This window comes from Oryzias latipes, chromosome 5 (assembly GCF_002234675.1).
Source record: "Oryzias latipes chromosome 5, ASM223467v1".
In the NCBI taxonomy this organism is placed as follows: Eukaryota; Metazoa; Chordata; class Actinopteri; order Beloniformes; family Adrianichthyidae; genus Oryzias; species Oryzias latipes.
The window spans coordinates 24,679,649-24,692,224 of record NC_019863.2 but is presented as its reverse complement, the minus strand read 5'-3'; the positions used below and the strand labels follow the sequence as shown (position 1 = coordinate 24,692,224).

General features: G+C 39.5%; 1 protein-coding gene across 2 annotated transcripts in view; it reads right to left on the bottom strand.

Annotated features, from left to right (window-relative positions):
* Nucleotides 1-694: 694 nt before the first annotated feature.
* The window catches only part of LOC101172809 (protein TMEPAI), a 32,736-nt gene continuing 20,854 nt past the window's right edge, over nucleotides 695-12,576 (bottom strand). Inside the window, exons 1-5 of one of the 2 annotated variants that reach the window (XM_011475326.3) lie at nucleotides 8,200-8,476; nucleotides 4,369-4,523; nucleotides 2,659-2,712; nucleotides 1,443-1,798; nucleotides 695-1,251 (exon numbers count right to left, since the gene is read on the bottom strand). In XM_011475326.3, the coding sequence (XP_011473628.1) occupies nucleotides 939-1,251; nucleotides 1,443-1,798; nucleotides 2,659-2,712; nucleotides 4,369-4,523; nucleotides 8,200-8,257 (936 nt within the window). In that variant the 5' untranslated portion in view covers nucleotides 8,258-8,476 and the 3' untranslated portion in view covers nucleotides 695-938. Of the gene's footprint in view, nucleotides 1,252-1,442; nucleotides 1,799-2,658; nucleotides 2,713-4,368; nucleotides 4,524-8,199; nucleotides 8,477-12,576 lie in introns of those variants that run through there. The other variant, XM_004069203.4, reaches the window with a different exon arrangement.

Here is a 12,576-nt window from a genome sequence, read left to right as displayed (position 1 = left end):
ATCAATTATATAAATAACTCTAAATTCGTGCTTTCCACTCTCAGTTTGCATACATGCATGTATATGTACTCCATATGCACACATGTCAACGTGTATGTTGCAAAATGTTCAATCCAAAAATGTGGCACCCCAATAGATTACTGATGTTTGTGTCTTTCTCTAAAACTAAAACAAAAAAAAGAAAATGGAAAAAAACTCCTCCTTTTACAACTTTCTCTTTTATCTTGACCTTCGTTTTGTGCAAACCCTCTTCAGAAAAAGAAAAAAAAAAAAGCATTTTAAGTGACAACTTCTGCATCAGCTGGTCAACGTAAGGCAGAGCTTTTAGCTTCAGGACGTTCAGCGTCATGCTACAACTGCTCATCTAATTTTAGACAACTCTAACTACATCTAAACTCCTACTGGAGGAGCAGCGTAGAACGCCGCTTTGTCCTGGAGATAAAGCTGAAGCTTGATGCAGGAGTTGAGAAGGTGAATGAGGATCTGAAGGACTCCAAGCAGCGAGAGGATTATCACAGGAAAACCAATCCATGAGGAACCAAGACGATTAAAAAGGTTTCATAGGAGTGAAAGTGACAAACAAGAGTTCTAGAGAAACAAACAGAACAAAGAAATATTTAGAATGACTATATAGGACAGTTGGACATAGAAGGGATGAGTTTTGTCTTCATCGCCCTTCTTGCCTCCTTGCTTCCCTCTTTTCTGACATCCCAAGTTCGTCCCAAGTGCTCCTCATTCAGGAAGTGGCAGAAGTAGCAGATGTGCCGGGACAGTGCTCTGCCGGTGCGATCAGGCTGAAAGGTGTCTTCATTGGTCAGCCGGAGCTCCAAACGTTATCCAGTTTTTCAACCATTTGGGCCTCGTTTCCCACTGATGATCACCAGCGTGGAAAGCTGAAAAAGCCTGTGTTGCTGACGGAAAATGGCAACGCTGAATGGTCACACCTGCTGAGGCTTCTGGGATTTCTCCTTTGCATTCCTTGTGTTCCTGTTGTCCGTGCTCCCTTGATGTTGAGGAGGGGGCCGGAGGAGACCGTGTATGAGCGAGGACGGCGGTGCTTGTGAGGACGGCACAGTCCGATGGTTGTGGGTGGACGTCAGCGAGGTCGGCTGGTAGTAGTTCCCAATCACCTCGCTGTAAGTCGGAGGAGCGCCTTCGGCCCGCGAACCCTGCTTCTGCTGCCGGGACAAGGCCTCCTGGGCCTCTAACACGCTGATGCCCGAATGGACGCTTGGAGGCGGGGCCTGCAGGCTAATGGAAAAAACAAAACTAGTAAGAACACACCATTGTTAAAAAAATGTGCTTTTTAATGTTTGTAAACAACAACAGGGTGGTATTGCCGGTTAGATTAAAAATATTGGCAATGTAGTAAATGCTTTAGCAAAACAGGCCATTTTGGACCCGATTTGTACCCTTTTTCACACCAGGTTGCTTGTCGTTACCTGGCTTGCAGACAGGCGTTGGATGGGTCCAAGGGGTGGGAATCAAACACAGTTCGGTTGGGTGGCGCTCTGACCGACTCGCGGTTTAGTTCCATCTGCTGTTCGGGGTCTCTGAGCTGTAGTGTGCAGGGCCCCTGGTATGGGGGCGGCTCCTCGCCATCTGAGAGGGAGATGGTCGGGGGCAGATCAATGAGGCTTTGGGGCAGGTAGGGGTAGGTAGGTTGGAACCGAGTGGGCGCATAAGTGTGATGGAAGCGCTGGGACTGGAGAGAAGGCTGGGACTGGTTGTGCTGTGGGTCCCGCTGCAGGTAGGATGGGACGCCCCGGTCAGGTGGTCTGGGGTTATATACCTGGGGCTGTATGAGACATCAAAGCATTATTTAGTCAATATTTACCTTAAGAAACTCTTATTTTTGTGTTGTTACGCTGCTCCCTATTCTCTCTTCTGTCACTACAGGAAATGCATTTGAAAATGTAAGATAAATTTGAGACGTTTGCATGTTATTGCAACTGCGACCACAAGGGGCGCCATATACATGTTGAATGTCTGCAGCTGGAGTCTCTAATAATTTGTAGTTTAGTGAGATGAACTTTTATCCAGAGTTATGACACAGTAAAATACATAAATGGGTTATTTAATTGTGGTTTGGAAAAAAAAATACAAGAATGAAAAAAAATGTTTGCAAAAGTAAACTCAAACTTATTTAGTCAATACATGCAGAAACTAATTAGTAATTAAGATAAAGCAAACATGTCACATTACTGAAAAAGCTGGTGCCTTAATGGTGTAATAGTTATTTTTTAATATGTCATTTGCAGCACTTTTCATACGGAAAATGGAGATTCAAAACAATGCTGGCACGTTATCAACATATTGACATTGTTGACAAATAAGCTTCACCAATATATTTCTGCTTTGAATATACTCCCATGATGGAAGTAAACACTTCAGGCAACAAACTTTAAAATGTTTGTCATGGGGAGGGATATTAAAATATTAAGGGACAAGCCATTAACTGCCTGCTTGTAATAACTAAAAAAGCAGGAGAGGTGAAATGTAGGGAGCCACACCAAAAACTAATAATACCCCTAAAATATGAACAGCTTGTTGAATAACCGTTTTTCCTAAAAATATTTAATAGGGAAATTTTGACTACCAAATGGACAAAGATTCATACTTTTTATTGACCCTAAAAGTGTATCTTAGAAACCTTACCTCACTCAGGCCACTGTTTGGTGTCGGGCTCTCGGAGGACCACATGTTTCCCTCCTGTTACAGAAAACCACAGGGAATAAAAAAAAACAAATTTGAGATCAAAATTAATGATACGTTTTTATTTTATTTTTTTTGCAATTAGCTTTTTATTTATTTTATTTTTTTAAAGAAAAAGTGTTTTTCTGCATTTAGTAATGACACTTTTGAACACCAGGGGGCTCAGCTGGTTTTTTGAAAACACAGCACTGGAGTGTCCTTTTGCCGTTACACCACAAACGGCTGCTATAGGGTTGGGATCATTCAAGTGCAGGTCGTGTCTTCTATCGCGGCAGCTCATCACTGTAAGTTGGGCGGACTTCCGCCAGGTGAATGCACAGATGTGAAATGGATCTGCAGGGCTGGAGCTTGACTGCTCCTAGACCTGTGCGCTGGGGGCTTCACTCAGGCAAGCGTGTCTGCCCGTATATGTGTCAGTGTGTCTGACTGCTAATCCAAATTAACTAGGACACTGACTCCCCTGAGCTCATCAGGAGGTCTTTGTGTGTCTGCCTGAGTGTGTGTACAAGTTCATGCTTCATCCTTTACTCATCTTAGCCGAAGACACACACACACACACACACACACACACACACACACACACACACACACACACACACACACACACACACACACACACACTTTGAGGAGCAGGTGATTTAGAAAGCACAAGCAGAGTCAAATGTTGAGGGAACCGTAAGCTAGAGCGTGTGCATCTTGAAATAGGTGCTGCGGGACATAGAGGCCCAAAGCGCACAAATGAGTCAAGATGTGAGTATTAGCCCGCAGCAGCATTTCATCACTGTGATTGCATGCCGTCTGTCTGCATGCCTAAAAGTCAGCCTTACTTCCCATTCCCTCTTTTTGATCAGGAACTCTCCTCAGTGTGACAAGCCCAGGAAACGGCCACTCCCTTCCTCTGTGTCTACTGCAGACTGTCAGCTCAAAACTATGTAATAACTGACTGCCCGCTCGGTTGCTGTGTAATTTGAGATTTAGTTATCATGGGGTGTTAATGTATGTATGGATTGCAACTTTTTTGTCCATGGAATTTTGTAGATAAAATTATGTTTCTTTCTTAAATACAAAGAATTGTATACAACTTGTATACAAAATTTAGCTCTATTTCTGTCAAAGTTTTTGCTTTTTTCATTACTTTTATATCTTCCTTTTTAATATTTTTCCCCTTTTTCTTTCTAAACCAGTCAGATTTGAGCTTACAATGAGAAAAAAAATGTATTTTACGTATTTGTGCAACCAGTTTTCCATTTTCTTGGATTTTTTTTTAAATCAAATTAAAATCAAATCAGACTTTATTTATATAGCACTTTACATCTAGAACATGACACAAAGTGCTTTTTTACAGCTGTTATTTACAAAAAAGCTCAGATCATACTGACAAAAACTTTTGTACGTAGCTTGAAAACATATATTTATAAGCCATCATTTATTTTCACTTTTTTTTTCTCTAAAAAATTAGTGATAACATTTGAGATAAAATTGCATTTTAACAGCATTTTTAAATTATGTTCTTAATTTTTTAGATGGTTCCCGCCACTGAAACAGATCATATTTTTCATTTCGTATCACCTTATTTCCAATATAAACTGAAAATAGCTGGAACACCTGGAAGCGCCCCAGTACAATCTGGGTGTGACAAGTCATGTGACTTACGTTGGCCAATGGCAAGTGTCTCCTGCGTGTGGGGGCATGTCTGGAAAGGATGGAGCGTGCCGATAAGCGGTAGTGGTTCAGCAGACAGGTGATGACCACCACCATCACCATCATGACAACCACGATCACCAAGATCTGGACAAACTCCAGCTGGGCTGCAAAAAAACAAACAAAAAAACACAAGAATAAAAAACTTGAACAACAATCCAAAATGCAAAAATAAAAATGTTACAACCAGACGACAAAATATTTATCTTTAAAGTCCGACCACAAAGTCAGGAAGTTACTTTTGCTGTTTGCCGTGGCTTCAAAACTACTAATGTTTAAGGAAAAAGAAAGATTGCTAAATATAGGCTTCATCCAGTTGCATTGTGGGAGTGTGTAATTTGAAGGGTTTTAGGGAAAATCCACAACTTTGTAGATGATCAAACCACAGAAGTTATCTGAACTCATAATGATTAGATTAGCCTCCCCTTATCCACCCACAAATCTGTGTATTGATGTTAAAAAAAGAATCTTTTCTCACTTGTAATGATGTAACTTTATTACTTGACACAGAAATGTTACACATTCCTATTTTTGCCATCACACAGGAAAAAAAAGTTAAAATAAGTTGAAGTCTTTGTTCTTTTTACTTTAATACAAAGAGCAATTTAAAATCTAGCATAATATAGCATATATGAAAACCTAACATTGCAATATAACTGATGTTAACAACAAATATTCAACAATATTGACGTTCAGCACCCTATTAAAGTCCTGCCTCTGTCATTTGCTTTGGTTTAGTCACGTTTCTAGAAACTGTAAAGAGAAAGGTTATTATTGTTTAGTAGAGTTTTTTTATAGAAGAATAGTTATTCCAAAACAAAAATACAGCAGTAGTTTTTCTAACTAATTAAAACCAGAGATAGACGCAATGTTTGATAATTTTAATTAAACTTAGGAAACTTTATTTAACACAAAAACGTTTCAATTCATGAAAGCCCCCAGGTAAAAATGAATAGTATACATATTTCCTCATAAGCTCAAAACTAAAATTAAAAAAAGAAAGAAGAAATTGATGAAAGAAAAACATGAAATGTCAGGCTGGTGTTTTAACTCTGTCATGGCTGGAAATAAAAGAGGTTTTTAGACATGCAAAGGCCAGTCCCACAAACGCACAAAGGCCAGACGCCAAACCAGACAGACAGGGCTACCTTTGTTTAGAAACAGTCTGCTCTGACTACCAACTGCTGCTCAGGGCCCCCCGCCCCCTCCGAGCCACGCACACACACATGGTTTTTCACCCACTTCTCACACGGAACAGGCAGAGGTCAGGGCTAAGTCAGACGGTGGAACAAAAACCACCCTGCAGTCGACCAACACGCATGTACGGGCTCGGTTCCCACAGTGTCATCCTTGTCTATATCTATGGATTTGGTCATGTGACTCCTGCCAGAAACACTTTTTGTATCAAAAAGCAGAAACATTCATAAGACTTTAATTAAACAGTTAAGAGTGCTTAGTAATATTAGTCTAGATTGATGCTCCCCTGCAATGTTCAGCCTTTCCCTCATGTTTCCAAAAGCATTATGAGAAATGGAGTCACACCAGTGGTGTGAATGCACTCTGAGTGGTCACTCCAAGTGTGACCACCAATTTTTGTTTTGACCCCCCCCCCCCACCACCACCACCACCACACACACACACACACCCAGGGTGTGTTCACCACTTAGTTTGGAAAGTGTGAACACTCATTTAAGCTCTGATTTGGACCAAACAACTGTAGTCTGTCCGTAAAAGAGGATCCCGGTTCATTTCCAACGGAACCTTGCTGTCATCCAGCAATAATGAGATTTTCTTTATTCAATAAATCAATAAATTGAATTGATTCAGTGGGACTAGAACAGTCAAAAGCTGTAAACAATCATTTTAGTGAACGGTACACTTCGTCTAGAAAGCAAAGATAAAGTAATCCAGCTAAAGAAACAGCAAAAGTGACAAAAAGGATATTTGAGCATTTAGAGTCCAAATAAAAAGTCCAAAGTCTGTGAGGATCCTTGTTCATCCATGTTGTGCTAACACTGAACTATTTCCGCCTTTTCTAGAAACTGGTCGTCCAAGTTCTAGAGATTTTTTATCTTTGCAAAGATCAAAGCCTGAATCTGAGGAAGAATCAAGGAAAAAAATGTGTCGATATGGTCTTAACAGGGACGACACAATTCTCAGTTTAGAACCGAATTGTAAGTTACACCATTGAACTGAATCAATGAAAAGTAAATTGTTGCAACCCTATTGCATACCATTAGGTCTACATTTAAAGTGCCAAAAGCATACTGTGCTAAATCTAAGAAGGATTTAATATATATGGTTTTATAAAATCACACTAGGCTAAGCATTTGTCGGCTGAAAGGTTTTTCTTCTTCAAATTTAACAAAAAAAATTCAGAATTTTTGTTGTCATTTGGTATTACACAAATAATAAATCAAACCGTAACGTATTATAATGTATTTCTAACATTCTCAGAACTGTGTTTTTGCAGGGGTGTTTCCATGAAGCTGGTCCACTCTCAAAAGTGCAGTGTGAAAGCAAACCTGTAGAATTTTAGATGGAAAACTTTTCAGCATTTCCTGCTGAGTGAAACTGAATATTCTAAACTTTTCTGGTCCATACACTCTCTAATGTTCATACTTGTATCTCACAGCAGTGTTTTGTTCAGCGCAATAAACTGAAGAGTCTGTATAGCTTCATGTCAAACAGTAAACAGGCTCTTTAAATTTTCCTTAACAAAATGGACTGTAACAGCAAACTTTGCCTTTGTATCTAAAGCTGAAAGGTTTGATTCTTGCCAAGTGAACACATTTTCACCTTCAGTTCAAGAGTAAAGCTTGGATCTGAGAAGTTCATGGCCTAAATGTGGGTGGGGATTTGGTGCTTCTCTCTCAACAAACCAAATGTCCTCTTCAAGAATAGCTGAAGGAAATGTGGTCAAAACATCAGAAAATGTTGCAGGCCATCAAGACTGTTGTTTAAACCTTCTCCTAAAAAATCTGCATTTTGAATTCTACATACAATTGAGTTTTTATAACTTTCCAAGTATACTGTAGTCAATGTAAGGGCAGGTATTGCAGGAAGTATACTAACTAAATACTTTTAAAGACTAAATCGGAACATTTTAAGTTTACAATGGATAAATGGTATATAAAAAACGTAAACTTCAAGTATGCTGCCTCCCTTTTAGTATAGGCTAAGTATCCTTGTACTACACTTAAATAGTAGAGGTGTAGCAATTCATTTTAACAACAATTCGATTCATATAACTTGTGGTTTCTGATACAATTCAGAGATATTGGTTCATTTTAAACAATCCGATTCACTGACCTAAAATCAATCTCAGACATCTTTCGCCTAAACCACAACAGGCGTGTAAATAGCTGTGTATTAAGTGTAAATTAAATATGCGTACAAACAAACAAGAAGACAAGAATTCATGCCAAATCCACTCACATTTTAGTTTAATAAAGTTCAGTCCACTGTTTTGTTTCCACATTCTCCCCTAATCTGATCAAAGTTTGACAGCAGGAAACCTTTTTCTGCAAAAGTAATCTGCTTAAATGTAATGCAAGTATCCTTAATCTAAGCTAAAAGTGAGGCAGTGAACTTGAAATGTACTTTTTATATACTACTGTAAGCTTAAAATGTTCCACTTTAGTTTGAAGAAGTATTCGGTTAGTAAACCTCCTTCATAGACTTGCTATGCTTAGGACACTTAAACATTAAATGACTGCTTTTTGCTAGGGGAGACATAAAACCAAATTCAGAGCCTGAAGTAAGCACAGCTTTAAAACTCACCACACACTTGTCTCTGAATGCAGTTTTCATGGTTGTGAGTCCCTGACAGCGGCTGCATAGTCTCTGTGCTGAACAAGATCTTTGCTCAGACCAAAAACACCCGTATTCCACCGACTACAACCCCAGGATCTCTTCTTAAGGCAACACTGAGAAATAAAGTCAAAATAATAAAAAATAAAAAAAGATACTAAAAAGACAGCATTGCTGCTTCTAAATGTTCGCCCTACATGTCCTGCGACGCGCTGGTGCGTCCTCCCCGGCTGACACACGCACTCTGAGCCTCAGGCAGGCTTTGTCTGAAACTTTTTCTCACACACATTCCCACACTGTCCAGACGCCCTCACACACACCGAGGGAAACAACTGACCAGACCCTTCCTGCCTGCCCCCCCACCCCCACCCCAGAGCGCTCAATGGCTGTGAACAAAAGGGGTCAGTATGCGGGAGGGGGAGGACGGGGGAGTGGTGGGAGCGTCTGGAAGAGACAGATGGGTCAAAGGGATGGACGGAATAATGAGGGATGGCAGGGTCTGTGTTTGAGGACCATATATGTGTGTGCGTGGATGTTCAGGGTATCATTAGGACATAAAATTAAGACTCTTTTCAGTAAGTCCACTTTCTACTATCATGGTACTTTTGTGCAGCTCTAACCATGTATGGTTTTCTTTACCATGTTGCATTTGGTGCACTTTTTATTTCCATTTTCACGTTTTCACTTTTTTCCACAAGTCCGGAAATACATTTTTTTTTTTGTCTCTTCAATTTACAGAATATTTGTCTGGATATTTTCTGTAAAATACAAGTGATTTTTCTCTCTCCTTGAACTCTCCTGTGGATCAATTGTCACTTTCTGACTGTTGGATCATGAACTCTGACCTTAATGGAGTCCAGTGAAGCCTGAACTTCTTTCATTACTGCTCTGCTTCACTAATGACCTATCTGAACTTTTTTGTTTTTGTTTTATTCGTTCACTGTCAACGTCAAATTATTACAGCCTCATTTATTTTTCTAGCAAATCAACCTCACCTCAGGCATCGGAAAATAAAAATAGGGAAATAAGAGCAAATAAAATGAGTTTTAAGAAAATATCTGGTGCAAAATCTCTTTTAAAAATTATTTTTTAGCTGTTTTTTTAGAATAAATATTCAAAGATGTTGCATCATAGGACTTAAGTTAGTTGGTCACATTGTTTAAAGCCTAGGTGGAGAGGAAGTTAATACATATTTTATGTATTACTGTATATCTGAAAATAAAGGTTTTGCATTTTTGTACAAAAATGATGGGAAGTCGTTACATCAGACCACTTGTTGGTTTTTTGGTGCCAATTTTGTCTTTACTGTTTTTGTTTTGCATATTTATCAAGTATTAATTGTAGAAGGTAAACGTATGTTAACATAATTTGTAATAACTTGCGTCTATTTCTTATGGTTTGATTTGAAAGAACAAATAAGTGGCTTAAAGTGTGTTCATTTCTGCAGTTTTTCTCATTTCGGATTTTGCTGGTTAGAGAAAAGCGACATCAGGAATTATTAAACCATTTTCACTTGTCAGAAACATGAGGCTGACTTGTGATCTCTTCCCTCCCTCGGCGGTGCTGTCTAGACAGAAGCAGGCTGTAAGCCTTACAGGCAGGCAGACACTTCATGGATAATCTAAAGCAATTAGCTCCTTTGTCATTCGCTGGCTGCCCTACGTCGATCTGCCTCCTTCGCCTCCTCCTCCTCCCACATTCAGAAAAAGGTCACTGGCAGTCACTGGCGAGTTAGATGGCTTGGCGAGAGCAGGCAGGGATGGAGATGGCGGGGGGTGGGGGGTCTGGGTCTCATAAGTAGAGAAAAGTACACGGAAAGTAGAAAATGTCGATCATATGTGGTAAAAACCCAAAAAACGACTGAGTAAGGAGTGAAAATACCAAACTAAGATGAAAGATGAGGGGAGGCACAGTGGGAGAGGAGCTTTCCAATTGCCCCCCCACTTTCCCGTGGCATGACTCAACAGTCTGGGCAGTTAGAAACTCGAACACGCAGTGTGTGTGTGTGTGGGTGTGTGTGTGTGTGTGTATGAGACAGACTTATAGGTCGTGGGTCCACACAATTTGCTTGCAAATTTCCATGAGAAAGACTTTTAGGGGGTGTGATGATGGGCAACAGACACACATACACACTCCACTGACTTTGGGCGCAGCCAACAAGTGTGGGAACTTTGGTCAACAAAACACACACTATTGGCTATAAGAGTGGGAAAACGGGGAGGAGGGATCATGTTTCCGAACCAAAGGGTCTGTCATCGTCTTGTCCACCCACTTAAAGAATCTCTTCAAAAACGCACTTCCAACGAGCAGTTTTATAGAGGCACGCATCCTGCTGCAGAGGTGAGAAGCTTTTCTATCACACCGTGAAAGAAAAAGTCAAAAGAAGAAACAAATTTCTGTTGGTTTTTGACCTGTTCATGACCTTTGGTGCTTCGCTACTCTACCAAACTCATAACTAAAAGCCAAGACACACTTTCAAACTAAGAGAGATGCATGCACTTGCTACATCAAAGGCATGCAATTACAAAGGGTTACAGTCCAGTAGTGCAATTCTGATGAAAAAAGACAGAAAGTCACTAGAAAGTAGAAGAAATAGGCTTAAGAATTCACCCCCCCCCCCCCACCCCCTCCCACATTCCCGATCATGCATACTGAGTGCAAAATACCAACTTCCTCAACCAGAAAGGCACAGAAAAGTTCAAAGTTCTATGGGAAACAAACCCATACCACTTGTATCTGGGCAAGAGAGAATCTATCAAACGCTTCGAACGTTTGACATTCGCCCACATACTTTTATTAAGACATCTGATTGGTCAGTTATAACTTGAATAACTTGCACTAAACAAAGAGAAAAAAAAATCACAAAAAAATAGGTTTATTAAGAATATGTTAAAAAAGTTAGTAGAGCAGAAATGGATATTCTGACAAATAGAATGACTGTGTCTACGAAGTCCACCTTCGCCCAACAGTAGTTGGATCGGCTCCAAAATGTATGGATATATTTTTTAAGTTTAAACATTATCTTTTTATACAGCTTAGCAGAAGAAGTTAAATTCAGAAGTTCAGAGAATGTGTCAGTGATGGAAAAAGTCATAAAGACATCAGTTAAAACAATGATTTCATGCCTTTTTCAATGTTGTTGATAAAACAGATAAGGCGTTTACATGCTTGAATGCTCCTAAATAAAATCAGCATATTCCATATGTGTGTCCCAGTTAGTTACAGCTTATGGAAAATAAACTTTTCCAGGCTAAAATGATTCAAATCATCATGTCTTCTGCAGGATTTGAGCTTGTTTTAGATCTGAGCATGGACGTTCATGACATGCCAGCATCATATTGATAGTATCAATCAGCTGTTTTTATCAACATATCAGGTAACAGCCTGATATGTGGTTAATTTTGACTTTAAAAAAATTCAGATGAAGTGCAAATTGTAAATGCAACCAATAGCAAATGTTGTCCACAATTTCTTAAAATCAATATCGGCTTTTTCTTTGTTTGTTCTGGGTGTGGCAAAAAAAAAAAAAATCATTTAAATTTCAAAAATGTAACAAAATGGGAAGCATACATTGTGATAAGAAAGCATCTTTCAGTTTCATTCGATTTGCATTTTAACCAACCAGATGAAGTCGTCAGCACATGATTTTACATCAATAAGAATGGAGGTTTTATAGTTATTCTGCAAAATTTGAAAATCCATGTAAATATCAGTGGATTAGAAGCTAAAGTGGGCAGAAATATTTTGGAGACTCTTTATTTGGGACACCAGACTTTAGATTTTCCTACTGTTGACTTTCTCTCTGTAGCCCAATTACATTCAGCCAAGTCTTCATACATGCATTCAGCGAATATGTTGGTGTTTTTGTCTTAATTCTCAGCCTTTCCAGGTCGTTGGTGATAAAACTAAATGAGAACAAATACAGGAATTAAAGCACAGTACATTATTGTGTCTACGGACGCCTTAACAGCCTCGTGTTGTCTTTTTTCATCAGCGTGAGAGAAAAACCTTAAGAATTGTTTGCCCAAATTCAAAGATGCTGTTTGAGAGACACAACTGATATATCGGCCAGCAAAAAAAAATGATGTTCGGGGCTTCCACGTCTGCAAAACTGAAGGAAAATATAGCATGAGACTTTAGTAAGAAGGTGACCCGAAATGACGGTGAGAAGAAGGATGTAAGGAAGAGAACAAAAAAAGTGCGGATCTAAAGAAGCAGAAAGTAGAGCGATGGGAGTGGAAGACAGAAGAGCATTACTCTAAATTTAGCGTGCTAATCCGGGGACTCCCCTGTTAAACTGTGAGTCCCATCTGGACGACTGGCTATGCTAACGCAGAGTAGGTCACC